Raw genomic sequence first — 18,911 nt, forward strand, 5'->3', positions numbered from 1 at the left:
TATATATATTACAGCTTTGGAAAAAAATAAGTACCACTGCCCAATCTCCAGATTTGAACCCTATTGAAAACCTCTGGAATGTCATCAAGAGGAAGATGGATGATCACAAACCATCAAGCAAAGCAATGTGAGAAACTGGAGGAGATCATGGAGCTAAAACCCATGCAGATCGGGGTTATTCCACCAAATACTGATCTCTTAATGTTATTTAGACAAAGCATTAACACAATCTGTTTACAAATGATTTGCATTTTGTTTTATTTGAGTTATTAAAGCTCTGTAATACTGCATGATCTTGGGTTATTTTGATGTGATGTCATTTCCTTTAAATATACACTCTAAATAACAATAGTTATATTTAGAATTTAGTAGAAATATTGTCAGTAGTTCACAAAAAATCAAACAAAACTCTTCATCTCACCAATACATGAACCTGGGAGAAGAAAACACAAGAAACTGATTATTTGATTTTGCAGTGGTCTCTTATTTTTTTCCAGAGCTATGTATATGTGTATATATATAAATATAATATTATGTGTGTTTGTTGTACATAGATCGAGCTCATACAGTATAAACATATAGTTTGAATTGTATATTGGTATACTGGGTATGCTGTACGTTATTACTGCTACTGTTCATCACAGTATAATACTGTATGTAGTGTGTGTAAATGATCATTTGTTGGTCTATACTAAAGCCTTATGACTTCCTTCCAGTTGAATTCACTTGTATGAAGTTAGCATTACTGTAGAATTACCTCAGACTGCTTCATCTTTGTGCAGAGTATTTTTAGTAACTCTAGCACAAATAGCCATCCTTAAAGTGCCAAAATGCTGGAAGAAAAAAGCTTCAATGAAGCCAAAAACTGCATTAAAGGTATTTTTGGAACAGGAGAGCAATGTTAAGTACAGTAAGAGCAGAACTAGTATAAACATCTAAATTTCTTTTTTCTGAATCTGACTTTTAAAAGCAGGGTTGTTTATAAGTAACGTACACTGAATAACACTAGCACACTAACAAGCTGGTGTGTTACATGGTGAGCACAGTTACAGATGAAAACGGTAGGAAGGTGGAGAGAAGAAACAGACGGGCTGTATGTGTTTCTATGCGTGAGTTTTATCTCTCTCCGATTGGTCAGGTTGGTCAATTTGTGGCAAAGGCACAAGAACCCCAAGGTGTTAGCTTTTATTGAGTATTGAGTTACTGAATAAATGAAGGCTTCAGCAAATGCATAAGATGTGCACTCTGTCCTCAAAACTCAAGCACTGAATCGAGCAGCTTTGAGCAAAGTGAATGCCTGACTGGACCCAAAGTGTGTTCATCTATACCTTTAAATTATAATAAAGACACGTACTTTAATAAAATCATTAAAATGCGATTCTTATGGTTCTTATGATATGCCAGTTGTGGTAAATGGTGGTGGTATAAATTTGTGAATTGGTGAACTTGGAGTTTTATTCCTCTACCACATGCTCCTGTGTGTCCATTGAGGTGGAGTTTTGGCAGCAGGTCAGCTGTATTGTATGGCCTCCTGCATCCCCATTGTTCTCAAAGCTCAGTGAGGCTGCCAAAACCCCCTGTGCCCCCAAGCACCCACCTCCTCCACACCAGACTTGGCCCTTGCAGCTGCCCCATGACCCCTCACCTCCTCCTGCTGTTCAGGCCGGACACTCCCAGAGCAGCATGCATACCACACAGCAACAGTTTACATGAGCCGGAAGCATGCAGCCAGACAGCCTTGTCCTCTACCACGCTCAGGATCGTCTCGTACTCTGTCATATTATTTCTCTGTTTGCTTTACAGACTTAACGACGAATGTTCATTGCATCACAGCTTCATAAGGCGCTCGGCTTCATATGGTTCATTGAATACGAACATAAAATTATTGTTATTCACGCATGCTGTTAAAAGAACAGTTTGAAAGAGGAACAGTGTGACTTTTTTTTGCATATCATGTCATTCATCAAGAAACGGGAGCGATTTATTTGCGTAGATTTTTTTATTTAAATGATTGTAAATGGTCTGATTGGCAAACTAACACACTGACTCGATGAACTGACAGAAAAGTTGTTTGTTTTTGTCCTTTAAATAACGTTTAATTGGGGATGTACTTATGGGAAAGATTTGTACTGAGATACTTTCACTACTGAAGTCTGTCAGACTCACATCAATGTTATTATATCTCTTATTATATGTCCCTTAAAGTAAATGAAATCATGTGACTTGCTTATCCAGACCTTTTAAAGCAGGAAGTTTATTATATAACAGTGTCCTTGTGAAGTTTAGTTAAATACTCCTGTTATAATGTACACTAATACTCTTGTACAGTGGGTACACATACCAATAGCCGTTCCATCACACATGATCTAGACTGCATCACGGCAGTATCTTTGTCCCCAGCAGCGTATTCTGCCGTCTACGATTTTGCTATGGAACAGAGCCGAGCAGCAGCGTGCCTCTCCGCCGGCGCCATCATGGGGAGATCTTCATTGAGCAACAGGTGACATCGCACCCCACTGCTGGGGTGACAGACAGAGCAGCAGGAGTTTGTTTTCCATCAACACCGCCGAAATGAAAAACAAGCTAATTGACTACAGTCTCACTGGCTTTCCAATGACACACGCGGCCTCATGGCGCCTCTTCCCCCATCGCGTTGACAGACGGAGCGCCTCCATTCCCGTCCCCACTTCGCATGTTTCAATTTAATCAGTGCATTGTTTTTTTTTTCTGCCTGTTTAATTTTCGCCATAGCCTTGACTGCAGACTATAGATCACACAAACAAAGCAGGCATATTCTATTTATTCTCTGTGTGTGTGTGTGTGTGTGTGTGTGTGTGTGTGTGTGTGTGTGTGTGTGTGTGCGCGCATGTAATGTCTCCGCTGCTGTGCCTGAACGGCACGGTGCAGCCATCGTTAAGTAACAGCCAGTGGCTCTCCAGGCCCATTAACTTAACAGTGAAAGTAGAGCTAAGAGACCCTTACAAATAGACACATGAGTGGAGGTAAATTATGCCAAAACTCAGGCAGCAGCAGGCAAAGCACTCCTCCGTCCAGGTGCCACTTTGTCCGACTCAATTTTACACTGTAATAAAGGTGGCTGTCTTTCTCTCTCTCTCTCTCTCTCTCTCTCTCTCTCTTTCCCCTCTGTTCCTTGGCTACACAGAGCCAGTCCATTTTCTCCTGTCTCTCCTAACTTCTCACACTGGAACACTTAATTCCAGCTAACACCAGGCAGATGGACATCACACTTCCTTTTTCATGGGTGCTTTATCAACTGCCTTTTGCTCTTTCCCTATTTTTTTTCTCACTGCACTGAAAGTATTTTAGCTGTTAAAAGCACCCCTATTCTCTATCACAGATTGATTAAAAAAAACAAGAAAACATGATCAGTGGAGTAATTGGTGAGAATTCTTGCTGGCATGTTCACTTGCCTCTGTAGTGTTACTTCTGAAGATACATGGGACGAGTGGCAGTTATTTTTCATTCAGGAGCTGTTTTCTCTGAATGGACCTTATTTTAGTTCCTCACTGTGTAAGAGCACTATTACTGACTGTAGCCCGTCTGTTGCTGTGCAGATTTGGCAGCTACCCTCTGCCTCATGCAACATGGAAGTGGGCCACCGCTGGTGCACCTGACACCCACGACCACAGCATCATGTCAGTTTCAGAGCTTTTCTGGGAACGCTCCAACTCAATAATAAGGATGTTGAGCATCAACAGCTGTATAAATAACTACAACACCGACAAAAAATGCCACGTTACATGTGGAAGGCTCTTGATCTACTACAGCAAAAGCTCTAGTGTGGCATAGCTCATAGCATGTGAAGTGTAGCTGAACTAGTATTAATATGTTTTTATTGTATTTTTCATTCATCTGATATGTTTGTCAGTGTGGTGGTGGTTTCAGAGCATACAGTGCTCAGTGTAATTGAGTACACCCCCTTTAAAAAGTACCATTTTAAACAGTATCTCAATGAACACAAAAACAATTTCCAAAATGTTGACAAGACTAAGTTTAATATAACATCTGTTTAACTTAGAACATGCAAGTAAGGTTAATAATATAACTTAGATTACACATTTTTCAGTTTTACTACTACATCTACTACTTTGTATGGTCTCCATGATTTTTTAATGACAGCAAAAGTCTTCTAGGCATGGAATGAACATGTTGGCGACATTTTGCAACAACTATCTTTTTTCCATTCTTCAAGAACGACCTCTTTTAGAGACTGGATGCTGGATGGAGAGTGATGCTCAACTTGTCTCTTCAGAATTTCCCATAGGTGTTCGATTGGGTTCAGATCAGGAGACATACTTGGCCACTGAATCACTTTCACCCTGTTCTTCTTCAGAAATCCAACAGTGGCCTTAGTTGTGTGTTTAGGATCATTGTCATGTTGGAAAAGTGCACAATGACCAAGGGCACGGAGTGATGGTCGCATCTTCTCTTTCTGTATAAAGCAGAACATCTGTGAATTCATGATCAATGAAATGCAGCTGCCTGACACCAGCAGCACTCATGCAGCCCCGCATAAGGACGCTGCCACCACCATGTTTCACTGTAGGCACCATGCATTTTTCTTTGTATTCCTCACCTTTGTGACTCCATACAGTTTTGAAGCCATCAATTCCAAAAACATTTATCTTTGTCTCATCACTCCAGAGTATAGAGTCCCAGTAGTCTTCATCTTTGTCAGCATGGGCCCTGGCAAACTCTAGGTGGGCTTTTTTGTGCCTGGGTTTTAGGAGAGGCTTCTTTGGTGGACAGCACCCATGCATGCCATTCCTCTGCAGTGTACGCTGTACTGTGTCACAGGAAACACTCACCCCAGTCTGGCTTTCTACTTCTTTAGATAACTGCAGTGAACTCTCATGCCGATTTTCTTCAACCCTTCTCATCAGAAGACGTTCCTGTCGAGGTGTTAGCTTCCGTGGAAGACGGAAGTGGGGTGTACTCATTTTTGCATCACCCTAATTTGAGTAAAACTGAAAATTTTGTTCTCAAAGTTATATTATTAACCTTACTTAAACAGATGTTATATAAAACTTAGTCTGGTCAACATTTTGGAGATTGTTTTTGTGTTCATTGAGATAACCCTTAAAATGTTACTTTTCAAAGGGGGTGTACTCATTTACACTGAGCACTGTATGTTTGAGACCGAACACTGGACACAAGCTGGAGATACATCCTAAATATGACTTTAGTCCCCAGTGTTTCAACGAATTCAGAGGATTATTTCTACTTTTATGGATTCCTTTTTACAAAAAGGTCGTTTTCTTTATCTAGGGTTCTACTTGGAACCTAAGGGTTCCCACATAGGGACAAACCAGATAACCCTTGAAGTGTCTACATTAAACATTTATCCTGTTAGTGTCCTGTGTGATTAATTTATCTTTGACACAAATGTTCCCTTACATGCTTGTTTGAATATTTTTTTTTATTTGTTAGATTACGACAAATCATCAGCGACACTGACGTCATGTTTAATGCACATTTCCCGTTGCGTTCACTTCTGTACAGAGTCACTGACCCGTATGTTTTCACACAAATGGCCATTCAGAGCTTATTGTTAGTTATTTGAAGGCAAACACTAATCATAGCAAAATGTACAGTACATTCATTCCATTTTCCTTCAACCAGCCATGCATACTTATGCAGGTCAATATTAAAGTTCAATATAATTAATATAATATTTACAGACCATTCTGTAGATTTCTGTTAAATACATTTTCTCCATCATTATTGTCATTATTTTTGTTCTTAAATCAAAGATCTTTAACACTAAAAGGAGTACAAAATCTGTAAATATTTTATGTAATATTAATCGTTCATATTGACCTGCATGAATGTGTACTGCACAGCTATGTGACTGAAAATAGAATTAAAGTACTGTCCATATTTCCATCTTTAGTGTTTGCCTCCAGATATATTTAACACATAATACTGACTGTCCTTTTAATTTAAAACAAAAGGGTCGTCCCTGGCTTCACTGTAGATCTGTCTGTATTTGAAGCCATACATGATTGAAGCCTGTATTGATTGAAGGAAGCTTCATTGTATATGTGTGTAAAACCTGGTAGTTTCCTCTGTTTGTTGAGGCAGATTTTCCACTAAGACCTCTTAAAGTGAATGAATGTAGGTTATTGTGCCACTACTTAATTACACGCAGGATATGTTTAGGTACTGGGGTGAAAGGGCAGTCTGTCTGCTGCGTAGATGTGTAATACACACACACACACACACACACTGGATATGAACCACGCTGGTTATGAATACAAATGCCCTACCTAGTCATTCAACAGAAAAAATGGTCATTGCTTTCTACCTTGCTTCAGATTGCGACATTGTCTTAAACCTATAATTTTAGCCACGATGGCACTATAGTCTGATCATGGCTAAGATCTGAAGGAGAAAAGGTATAATTATCCTAATCAACCCTCACACACTGTTAGTTCGAGAGAGATGGGGAATTTAAAAAGCAAACGTGTCCCCTGACCTGTTCAGATCTTTGTGTCCTTGAGGTCAAAGACCAGAATCCAGATCTAACCTCTTGCATTCCTGCCACCGCTGCCCTCCCTCCCTGTGTTAAACTGTCACTTCCCCTGTCTCTCCATCTTTCATCTTCCTGCTCCTATAGCTCAAGTGTTTGCATTTTTTAGACTTTCAGAATGAATCAGAGCGCACTGTGTCCTGAAGCAGCCCCGGAAGACATTAGAGAGTGCTGCCTGTCCTTCAGCTCCTCTTCCAAACCTCCCGATGCTGCTGGGGCTCCCGCCGCAATCATCTCCAGTCAATGGCCCCCTTTTTTCATTGATAAATAAAGAGCAGGAAGCGGCAAAATAGGGGAGAGAGAGAGGGAGAGACAGCAGAGAGCGACTTGGACAGCCAGAGAGCCAGCAGGAAGCCTTGTCAGTATTTATTTGCAGAGAAACAGCAATTCAGCCGCACAGTCTAAGATTTAAGAACATTGCTCGCTCCGGTCCTGTTTCTTTTTCTCTTTCTCTCTCTCTCTCTGTCTGTCGCTCCATCATTTTCTGTCTCTTTCTCACTGATTGATCCACGTTTATGAACACGACTCTGAGGCTCCTCATAGATTTTTAAATTAGTGGCAGCTTTGCCCCAAAGATGCATTATTGACTGATGAAATAGAAGCCGAGCGCAAAACACTCCCTCTTTCCCCAGAGTTTTCTAGAGACTGGTAATTGAAAAAGTCTGTGGTGTGTGTGTTTGTGTCAGAGAGTGTGAGAGGCAGGAGAACCTGCCTATTTGTGTCTTTATAGACTGAAGCAAACAGCTGGGCCTACCTTCTGAAGGTGTATATTTGATTTTTATTCTGATTACTTAATTCTAGTTAACAGAGAGTGTTCTGTCGATGCAGACAGTGACGAGTTAAAGGAAAATAATGTAAAGAGTTTTAGATGAAGTGTTGAGCCACCATGAAAAGCCAAAACAGTATCAACATTTCCCTTAGATGTGTTTATTAAATTATTATTGGTAAATTGATTGTAACTGGTAAAAAAAAGTACTTCTAGGAGTCTCTCCATATTAAGAAATGCTATGTCTTAACCAGTTAACTTGTGAACTAACTGGCAGAAAATTCTCTAAATGCTTTAATGGGTGGCTGTTCCTATAATGTTGGGACTGTTAATATCTACAAAAATAATTTCCATATTTTTTAGAAATGTTCATGCTCTAGGAAAAAAAAGTTTTCAGAACACAATTATTCTCATTCTCAAATTTGCAACATTTTCCTTAAATAAACAATGACAGGGATGCGCTCAGACACACCAATAGTACAGTATTATGCATGAATAACTCATTTTGTGCAAATGCACTAGTTTTATAGCTCTCTGGTTTCTTTCTCTCTTTAGGATCAGACATGGCCATCTTCTGTCTGCTGTGTGGGAAGCGCTTCCAAACCCAGACGGCCCTGCAGCAGCACATGGAGGTCCACGCCGGGGTCCGCAGCTATATCTGCAGCGAGTGCAATCGCACCTTCCCGAGCCACACTGCACTCAAACGCCATCTTCGCTCCCATACAGGTAAAACCTCGAGTTTCACTCTGCTTGTGCAAAAGGAGTTGCTGATTTACAATCCAGATGTTCCGTGAGCTTTGCCAAAATCAAATAAATAAAGAAAAAATGCGCATGCACCCTAGTTTATAGAATGGCCCAAATAGTCAGGTTGCTTTGATGGGTTGACTTGTAAACATACTGAATTTGTAATCCCTCCACTTCTTTCCACTCTTGAGGCTGATGCTTTCAAGATATTTTCCGTCACGTAACGGTACCCTGTGTATTTATCTGAGTGTAGTCTGGCTGCTGGAGCCACACTGTAGTGTGTGGTATTTGAACGCTCTTGTCCCGATCAGGCGCTAAGCCGCTGTTGGAATATAGCAGGCTGAATTGACAGATCATTTAGTGAAGGGCCCTGCACTGTGATGGCTTGTGACAGCGCTGTTATTCGGTGCGTGTGCGGTCCACGAGGCCCATCCCACTCTCATATGGCCTGACGTGCAACCGAGCAGATGAGGTGACTCAGGGAACAGCCTCCATTACGCGAATCCCATTTTCCCTCGAAACCCCCCCCACCACCACCACCACCACCACCACCTTTCAGTCTATGACCTTAAATAACAGGCTGGTGTGTCAGAGCTCCTCCAGGCTACCGCGCCTGGGATAAATATTTGAAGCGAAGGTGGCGAGATGAGCCGAGCCCGTCTGTTTACGCCGACCCGGCCCTTATTTCGGGTGCAGTACCGTAGCTCGCTCATCTGCGCCGGACGCTGCATCGGACACGACGCACCGACGCTCCCCCCAGTGCGCATAAATGTCAGCAGCCCTCCTCCGCTACAGAGACGAGAGACACAGGGAGGGAAGAGGGAGAGATGCAGCGTCTCGTCGCGCTTCTTTGAACCCAATTCTCTGTAGGCGTGTATTAAATTACAATGAGCCGTCACAAGCGCCCGCTTAATGTGATGTGGGAGCTTTTGTCAAGGGATTTAAAAAGAAAAAAAATGCAATTGGCCCAGGCAAAAAGCGCCAAAAATAAGTTCCTGGTTTTTTTTTTTGTTTTTTTTTTTTAAAGAGGAGTAAAAGAGCCAGTGCTCTCATTTAGTCTTCCTTTGATCATCTTAATCTCATTCATATTTTTCTCATGCTACAGAAGGGATCACTGGTGTAAAAACACACTGATGTTCAGCTTTAGGAGCAGACACGCACACTGCTTTACCAATAATTAACCCCTACTCGGGATTCCATTAATATTCTGTGTGGTGATAATGATCGTCTTTCAGAGACAAATGGTTCCTCAAACGGAAAACTGATTGAAATTTAGTATCTGATCTATTCCCATGACTTTGATATATTCCCAATATGGGAGTGTAGATCAGCATATCTGCTACGTGAGAGACTTGTATGATTTTCTTATGTGATGTGCACTTCTTCTCACTGCAAAGGACACAAAATACCTCCAGGATTACTGCTGAATGCACTCTCCCATACAGTGTGAGCAACTGCTGGCATACATTATGGGTTAATCATCATGGCTGCTCCCTCAGTCCCTCCCCACGCAGACTCCCGCTGCCGGCTGGGCCTCGTTAATATTCCGTTGTTGTTGCCGCGCCTGTGTTTTATTCGGCGCCCATTTTCCATCTGCGGTGGGTGTTTTGTGTTCGCAGCTGTGTTTGATGGCGCGGGCCAGCCGAGGCACTGGCAGTGATGGATCCCTGATTTACGCCGCTTAGCGCATAATGAACTGGGCCGCGAGCCTCGGCCATGCCGGGCTGCAGGCGTCACCCACGTGCCCCTGCCAGGTACAGCAGCGTGCCACATGCCCCCCTGTAGGCACGAGGACGCAGGTGGCAGCCCCCAAGCTTCCCTGATGCCCCCTCCACCCAGACTCTTCTGTCTGCGCCTGATGGCTTTCCATGTCGCAGAAACACAGCAACAGACGCTGATGGCAGCATCTTGATCTATCGCCTCGTATCTTTACTGCCTCCAAGCTTAATGTATTCCTAACAAAGCTAAGCCGTGCCAAGCCCCCCGAATCGCAGCGAAATTTGATAAGCAGTTCGACTCGTGTCTACAGCAGCGCTGTGCTGAATTTACACGACGCCGGCAGCTCAAAATAATGCTTTGTGTTGGATATATGAATTTGTGCCCTGTAGTGTCAAGTGCGAGCTGTCACCAATTATTCTGTCAAATAAAGATTAAAGATGCTTGTACTGATCATAGAAGCGAGCCACCGAATTTAACTCTGCGTTGCCGAGAGCGAGGAGCATCCTCTGGGCTCGGCACAGATGCCTTTGACTGAGGCGTGGGCTTAGTCACAATTAAAGGCAGGTGAATTTGGTGGGATTACTATTCCTGTCGCGTGCTAGAGCTTCGGCGCAGACCATGATGGATTGCACCCTGTGCTGCGGCAGAGACACTAGAAAGAGCAGAATGTCTTACAGCATGAGGCACAGATAACTTCATGCAGACAAATAAAGACTGTCACTTTTATTGATTTTGTTCCCTACCACCCTTCTTTGTTTTTTCCTGTGCTCGACTCTCATTCTTTTCTGTTATTCTTTCTGTTCCCATTAGACTAGCATATTCCACCGAACAGAGAAGTAGTGACATTTCAGCCCAAATAGCCGGGCGAATGTACAATGTGCCAAGCGTTTAGGTGCGTCACTCTCCTAACCTGCCTGAGGAAATTGACATTGTCTCGTAACAGGAGCGGCGAGAGGCCGAGCATGACAGTACATAACGAGAAATGCAATTTATTCCTCGGCACGGTGGCACTCGGACAGCCAGATAATGAAACACGTAGGTCATTCGCGAGGACTTAAACCTTCGGTGCCGTAGCGAAATGCATTAATCGAGAACATTACACGCCTGGCAGCGTCGCGCATCTGTACAGGCCCAGAATGATATATGAGCGGCTGGCAGTCAGGCACAGGAAAGCAATTAGCAAAGGGCAAGACGGTGCGCCCTCGCATATCGTAATATCCCAGATTATTGACATGTGAATATCCATTACATGCACGCCTAGGCGCTGAGAATGTTGTGATGAAACTTGGCCTGTAAGGAGAGGGTGATGAATTGTAAATGAGATGTTGTTTTGTCACACTTGGTGCCATCTCCGTGTAGGTGATGATGGTTGACAATTCAGTAGTAGTTGATCCTCAGCCAAATCCAGTTACAGTTATATTATTTTGATCACTGACTCTTATATGGGCCAGAAATATAGTGATTACAATTAGAAACGTGAAGAGTGTGACAACACACAAACCAACAATGGAGTAAAATACAACAGAACAGTATAGAGAGGAGAATAGAATAAAACGGAAAAAAATGAAAACGGAATGGAATGAAGTAGAATGGAATTTCGTAGATTTGTACTGTAACACAGTGTCATGGAATGAAATATAAGAAAATGTAAAGGGAACTGAATGAATTTAATAAAATAGAATAGAACATACAAAATGGAATGGATTTTTGTGGCACGTTCACAATAAAGACTTTCTCAAAACAGCTTTACAGACATCAGAGCCTGAAACCCCCAGTGAGCAAACCAAGGGCGATATTGGCTCGAAAAATCTCTTTAATATGGTGCTTAGGAGTCCAAAAAAAAGCCTTGAAAAGGAGTCAGGTGTCAGCAGGGGAGTCTCTCCTCCTTTGCCCAGCACTGTGGATTATAAATTATTTTATAGCAAATGGTTTAGGTATTCTGCTTCATATACAATATAATTTAACAGTTAACTCTGCACCATGTCTGTGTGGCAGGGGACCATCCATACGAGTGCGAGTTCTGTGGAAGCTGCTTCCGTGATGAGAGCACGCTGAAGGGCCACAAGCGCATCCACACCGGAGAGAAGCCCTATGAATGTAATGGCTGTGGCAAGAAGTTCAGCCTGAAACACCAGCTGGAGACCCACTACCGTGTGCACACAGGTACGTCTCAACACATTTAGCTACGTAGGCCTTAATCTTAAATTATTTTTTAAGGGATTTACACAATTTTCCTCATATTCCAGTAAGTAGTCCATCATCCAAGACATGTTTTTGATCTCCGATGCTTGTTTGTTTAGTTTTGCCCTGGAGCTACAAGGACAATGTAACTAAGAAATAACAATAGGCTTGTAGCTCAAGTGGAAAACTAAAGGAGCAAACTTTTCATACCTTTTGAGCTACAAGGAAAATTGTGTACATTTGATTCAGGTATCAAGGTTTCTCCACACTCTTCCGGATCAGATCCTTTTGGTCTGAGGTGGGAAAACGAACAGGTCGTGATTCTGATGTGATAAACGTATGCTTTTAAGTCTGCATTTTCTTTCCACTTCGAGATTTCGGTGCTTTTGCATCAGCTCTACTTAAAGAAACCTGACATCTTAAAGGGGACGCTTGATTGATTCCACAGTCTTAGTGTTCTATATGGCCATCACTGAAGGGCAGAGCATTTCCCTTGCTGGCAGTTAGCTCACCTCATGTTGAGGGGATTAGGGCAGTAGCGGACCGGCCAGGCCTCTCTGCTACGTCCAGGCCTTCTCCTCCCCTCTGCCGCTCGGTAAGACTCCTGTTAAGCCACACTATCAAGGCAGCCTGTCAAATAATTGGCTTTTTTGTCACGGTAGGGCCTTGGCGGCGAACAGAGTGCGTCTGAGATAACAAGAGCTGTGACAAGCTCACAGTCAAAGGCTGGTGTGCACAAAAGGGAGCCGCTTGATGAAGCATCGACATCAGCAACCCCTGTGCTGTCAATGACCGATCAATAGCTGAGCTCCATTTGCAATTCATTATTGCCTGGTTATCTGAGGCCGCCCTGTTTACAGTGTGGTTAAAGTACACTGACCACATGCACACGCCTGCCTACAGCTTTAATGACTGTCTCATTAGGGCTGTTGCATAGATGGATGTGACATTGCTCCAACCATCTGGGTCAGGGTTAGTGTAGTCTACTGTCAGCAAGGGAAAAGACACAAGCAAACAACTTGGTGATTAGAGTTCCACCAGGGTGACCCAATACAGGAGCAGGGTTTGCCCTTCACCTTGTCTCACTGCTCTCCAGCAAAATTGTCTAAAGTTCAACATTTAGATGATTTAGAGTAAAGTTTCCATTGTGGTTGTTAAATAAGTTTTCTGTCGAGTTCAAAACTTTTAAACTATTAAATTGTTTTAAAATGAAATTCTGCTCATGATGCAGATCTTTTGGCTATTGATATTCTATTTATTAAACACGTTCATAATAAATCTGTGGTAGATATAAACAGGCTTGTTTTTGTCTGCCATAATGTTTATTTGCCCCTTGCTTGAGTACTGCGATCCCATCAGACGCAACAAAAAGAGCTGCAGGTGTGAAGCATTCACAAGATGGCAAAAGAGAGAACACATTTTCAGTAATGTTCATAAAATAATATTAATAGATTTAATGGTGGCCAAATTTTATGTAAGGTATAACACAGAGGTGTTTACATAAGAAAAACATGAAAATTTGAAATATTAGTCGTTGATTTTAGGGGTTAATGTTTCTCTACACCCTGACGGGAATCCAGCAGGTCGTGATCCTGCTTCTTTCAAAATGTCAGCTTTTTATGATAGAAATATTACAGGATGAAATCATTGTACATAGATTTAAAAAATCAACTGAATAAACAGACTACATAAGCACAGTTAGTGCCTACTTCCTTCTTTACAGTTCTTTTATCTCCCATCATGAGACACTGTGCAGGTTACGCTAAGCTAGCTAATTCTGGGAGTTCTCTTTATTTTTGTTACTGGAGCTTCTAAAACTTCTGAGCACACGGTAAGTGAAGTGAAGTCTATTTTAAGCTCCATTTATTTTTCCCAATGCTCTGGTGAAGAAATGGATTTAGACATCCTTGTTTAAGCAATGAAATTCAGTCCACACTTCAGTGCTCTGTTGGCTAATAAAGTGTCTTCTGATTCTGATCCATTTGACCGACCAGACTAAACATAATACCGTTATTCCACTGCTAATGCTCTGATTGCTCACACCCTCACACTGTGGGGTTTCATTTTCATTCTTTTGAAAGTCCTTTATTTAGCAGATTACATTCTGTTCAACCACCGATTGAGGTATATTCTTGACTGTCTAGGTTTCATTTTAGTTCTCGGCCAGACCTTTGGTAAGTTTGTCTGTCCTTGGGCACTCTGACCACGTCTTCCATTTTCCCCCTCGCAGGTGAGAAGCCTTTCGAGTGCAAGCTGTGTCACCAGCGCTCGAGGGACTACTCGGCCATGATCAAACATCTGCGCACCCACAACGGCGCCTCGCCCTACCAGTGCACCATCTGCCTGGAGTATTGCCCCAGCTTGTCCACCATGCAGAAGCACATGAAGGGTCACAAGCCAGAGGACATCCCGCCAGATTGGAGGATCGAGAAGACCTATCTGTACCTGTGCTACGTGTAATTGAGGCTGAGCCCTGCATAGGGTCGAGTAGGGATTAGGATCGGGGGTGGGAGAGCATAAGGATGGAATACACGGAGGAAGCAAAAAGGGGGGAATGTTTACATTTTCGGCAGCAGGGCTGGGCAAGTCGAAAGACAGGACGAGGAAAAATAATGTACTTAAGTATGGTGGCGTTGTCATGTTGTAGTATTGTGTTCTGTTGTGTTGTGGTGGTGTCGTGACTCAAACAGGAAGTCTGCTCTACTCATTCAGGATTCTGCTCTGGATCAGCCAGAGATCCTCGAAATCAAGTATTCTAATAATTACTCCTGGTTATCCCCTGGTTAATAGCTAAGATCTGACCCCATTAACTTCACAGACATACCAGGAGGTGTTGCAGGCACTTCCATCTGCCAGGAAGATGTCTTCACATCTGATTTATAGTACAGCAGGTCATTGTCTGATGGTACTGTTTATGGATTTGTAAAGAGGATTTTTATTGATGTACCACAGCTCCTTGGTGGGTAGAGCCTTCTTGCTTGATTGACATTCATTAAGGGTTTATTGGCTGAACCAGCATACAAACCAGCTATTCATAAATGCCATTTCACTTTTCTCAACATAATCTCTGTCTCTGCATCATAGCCTGTCATAGCTTCATTGCACATATTACGATGACAATTTCTGTTTGATTTATTTTTTTTTGCTTCAACATAATCGAGTGCAACATTACACCATTCTTCTGCTGTATGTTTTCATTTAATATTAACTGGACATTTTTTGCTTCATTTATTACTCATTTAGTTTCTTTTCACATAACAGGAAATCAGTTTAACACAAAATAATCAGCTTCAAAACAGGATTCAGCAGTACATTACATTAAGGAGCGCACTAGAATCTAATCAACTGTGTATATTCTGATATAGAGACCAAAATAATGACTAAAGCTGCTTTTGCCAGTGGCTTGGACACTAAAGGGCACTGTGATGTACAGGACTGGTCTCCACATATCTGAGAGAAGAGTGAAAGCAGATTTCACATTTGGGAGGTATGAGGCCTGCCTGGTCTGTCCAGCCCAGAGGGCTACCATGAAAGAATAGATCAACTCTTTGTATGGTTTTGTTCCTTTGCTATGTCTGTATTTCCTATGTTACCTTGATTTGTTAGCACATTGTGCTTGAATTACCTCGTATTTTTTTGTGACCTCATGTGCTTGTGTTTTAATTTTTCTTCTGTTTCTTCTTTTTTGTGTGTATGTATATTTGATTACATGCACATGTGATGTCTGCCTGCTATGTTTTGCAGAGGAGATGTGAAAAACGATGTGCCACGGTGATGAGAGATTATTATTGTGTTATTGTTACCAAACTTGGTATTTTTTTTTTTTTTATTAACCCTGCTTGTTTAAGAGCTTGTGGGTTTGGTCATTTTTTTGTAAGCTACCTCTAAGTTTTGTTTTTTGTTTTTTTCCTGGCAGAAGCACATTTTTTGTGTTTGAACTTTTCATCTCATGCTTTCCGTCTGTTGAGATTTGGAAGTGACATGTAAAGGGCCAGATGTGTTAATGATGGATAATGTGGAAAAAATAAGCGTTTATTTGCTCTGACCCCCCACCCCCCACCCCCCCACCCCGAACACACACACCCCACCAGACCTTTTCTTTAAGAGCAGAAAAGAGATTTTTCAGCCTTAAGCTTGGGGTAAGAGTTGATCTATGAGGTATGTATTGAATCAATGGAGTGTAGTTCTTAAAGTAAAAAAAAAAAGCATTAAACTTGAAAATATGTGAATAGAATTGTAGTTTTGTAATGTGAAAAAAAAAGATGGTTCACAAAGCCTGAACCGCTAAGAACAGGTCATATGCAGCTGTGCATTGTGCGTTGGACAATTGGGACTGCAAGTGGTAATCGAGGATGAAAAAAGGAAAAAAAAATGATATCCTGTCGATCAACGTTTCTTTATATGAGTGTAGTCCTGAGCAAGAGCCAACAAAGGCCATTTGATATATAAAATTGTGATATTTTTGTATGGAGTGTTGGTCCCCTTTCCATTTGTTGAGGTTTCAGCAGGGCAAATATTTGTAGTTTGTTCTTTTCTTCATTTTTTTTACATTGTTCTTCTCTGGTTGGACTTTTTTGCCTTGCTCCTCTTTGGTAATGTTGGACATAAGTGTGTGAACGTTGTTGTGGTTCAGTGTTGCTTTTCTGGATGTCGGTACATTGTAGGTGAAGGACTAAATCAGCCACAAATGTCTGCTTTGTAACTATAACAAAAAAAAGAGAGAAATGTATTGTGATGCCAATGATCAATTACACACAAATCGTACTTCACGATTTCAAACAATCAATGTTGCCAATATATTGTTTTTTGTTACTTGAAGTGACTGAAAATAGGGGCAGGGAGATATGGGGCAGGGTGGGACAGGGGTGGGGTTTGAGTAATATACCTGTCTTGTGTCTTGTAGTATTCTGGAAAACACTGTGAGTTTGGGGGAACTTTCTCCCCTTCTGAGATTTAAAGCAAGCCTAAGTAGCTCAATGGAAGTGCGATGGCGGATTAAAAGAGTTTCATATTGGGCAACGATAACAGATATTAAGCCACACACTAGTGTCACTGTCCTCTATACCTTCTTTTATTTACTTCCCATGGAGTACGAGTATATAAATGTATGTGTGTGTGTGTGTGTGTGAGTGAGAGAGAGAGATCCTGTTAGTGTCGAATGCACTAATCAAATCTTAATGTTCTATGCCACTTTTCTCTCTATAAGATTAAAAGATATTGGCATTGATCTAGTTCTTCCCTCGATGTTACTCTGATGTTTCTGTAATATTTGTGCCTAAATGAAATTGTTCAAATTGTCCATCGATATCTGCTTCGTTTCTGTATTTTTCAAAACTTACTCGGTGTCTCTAGAGCTCCAGGGATGCCACTGCGATCACACTGTGGCTGCTTGTTGGTTAAAAAATTAACCATGTGGGAAAAGCTATTGGATCATTATAGGATCTGTTTTTCATTAGTGACTAAATATCCGATTCTGCATAGCTATTGTATTTTGTACACAAAGATTAAAAAAAAAAGGTAAACATTCTTTGGAATGAAATGTGCATTTATCTCAAGAGATTTTTTTTTTTTAAGTCAAAAATTTTGGCAGTTTCTTCAATCGTTTTAATATCAGCAGCAGGTTTTGCTGAGTAAAGCTGATGATGGTGTGTTTTTGTACACTGATGTGACTGCCCCAGCTGGACATCACTGTTATTTTGGTTGGAGTACTTATATTATCAGTGCATGTAAAGAGACAGTGTCATCCTGGCATCCCTGGAGTTTGGCTCACTATGTTTGCGTATGGTGTTTTAGCAAGAGTAGACATTTCACGCCGTGTTGATGCATGTGCCATCGAGGTCTAGATGAAATTGTTGGAAGCACCAAGACCCCTTTTTTTTTCTTTTTTTTCTTTTTTTTAAATTAGCACTGAGGACCAATCGCCCTTTCGGACCAAGCGCAACAGAGCTTTTCTATGTAACCAAGTGTTTCTTTAATTCACCCTTTATCTCTCTCTCTGTCTCTCTCTCTCTTTCTGTCTCTTTCTGTCTCTCTCTCTGTCTCTCTCTCTCTCTCTCTCTCTCTCTCTCTCTATAACCCCCATTTTCCACCTTTACTTTATCCCATTTTCCGGCTTATCTGTTTGTTTGTTTTTTCTTATTGTGACAGCACAAGTGCCAGTCCAGTTGCTTTGTACTAAAAAATAGTGTTTTTATAATTATTTTGAATTGTTCTAGTTACGTCTACCTCAGCACCTAATCTTAGCCTAATCTTAGAAGGTGCCCAATTATTTTTTTTCTGTTGTCAATTGTAAAAAAATAAAATAAAAAAAATAGTAATTAATTTGCATTCAGCTTTGCAAAAGGTCCTTTTGTCTTTTTCCGGCCACATGCTATTTTTGTAGCACCACTTTCTGGCAATTGTGCTACGGATATCGGCATCGGTTTCTGATGTAGTTTTCTTTCCTGGTAGGATCAGACACATCTCTTTGTAACATTTCAGTGTTCTCTGATGGAGTGTGGAAAAAAAATAAAAAAGAGATTAAAGAGATTTAATGCTGCAGGTTTTCTTCTCAATGTTGTTACTCAGTAAATCGTGTGCCTTTAATAGTGAAATTTTTTTTTTTACATAATACTAACGGTAGATGGTTTTGTAGTGATTTTTTGTTTTGTTTTTGTATTTTTATTTATGAGTCTCATCCAATAACAATGTTCAGTTGTATTCCTTAAATCTGCAGTTAGAAAAAAAATAAAAAGTGGACTTAAGTCTGTGTGGATTTTTTAATGTCTTTACCTGTTTATTAAATCTAATAGGCCTTAATATCATTTAACACAAGGTGCTTGATGAGTTTATCTGACCATAAGGCCAAGTAACAAAAAAGCTCATTTTCTTTCCAAGTTCAATTTGACAGTAATATTTGTATATTTTCTCTTAACTGTTGATAAGCATTTTATTTTGTATAATAATCCA

At 41.2% G+C, this 18,911-nt stretch overlaps 1 protein-coding gene across 1 annotated transcript in view; it reads left to right on the forward strand.

Moving 5' to 3' along the window:
* The window catches only part of zbtb16a (zinc finger and BTB domain containing 16a), a 99,631-nt gene extending 81,140 nt beyond the window's left edge, over positions 1-18,491 (forward strand). Inside the window, exons 5-7 of the mRNA XM_058415122.1 lie at positions 7,875-8,045; positions 11,778-11,945; positions 14,194-18,491. Of these exons, the coding sequence (XP_058271105.1) occupies positions 7,875-8,045; positions 11,778-11,945; positions 14,194-14,423 (569 nt within the window). The 3' untranslated portion in view covers positions 14,424-18,491. The remainder of the gene's footprint in view (positions 1-7,874; positions 8,046-11,777; positions 11,946-14,193) is intronic.
* Positions 18,492-18,911: the final 420 nt, after the last annotated feature.

The sequence above is a fragment of the Hemibagrus wyckioides genome, linkage group LG18, assembly GCF_019097595.1.
Source record: "Hemibagrus wyckioides isolate EC202008001 linkage group LG18, SWU_Hwy_1.0, whole genome shotgun sequence".
In the NCBI taxonomy this organism is placed as follows: Eukaryota; Metazoa; Chordata; class Actinopteri; order Siluriformes; family Bagridae; genus Hemibagrus; species Hemibagrus wyckioides.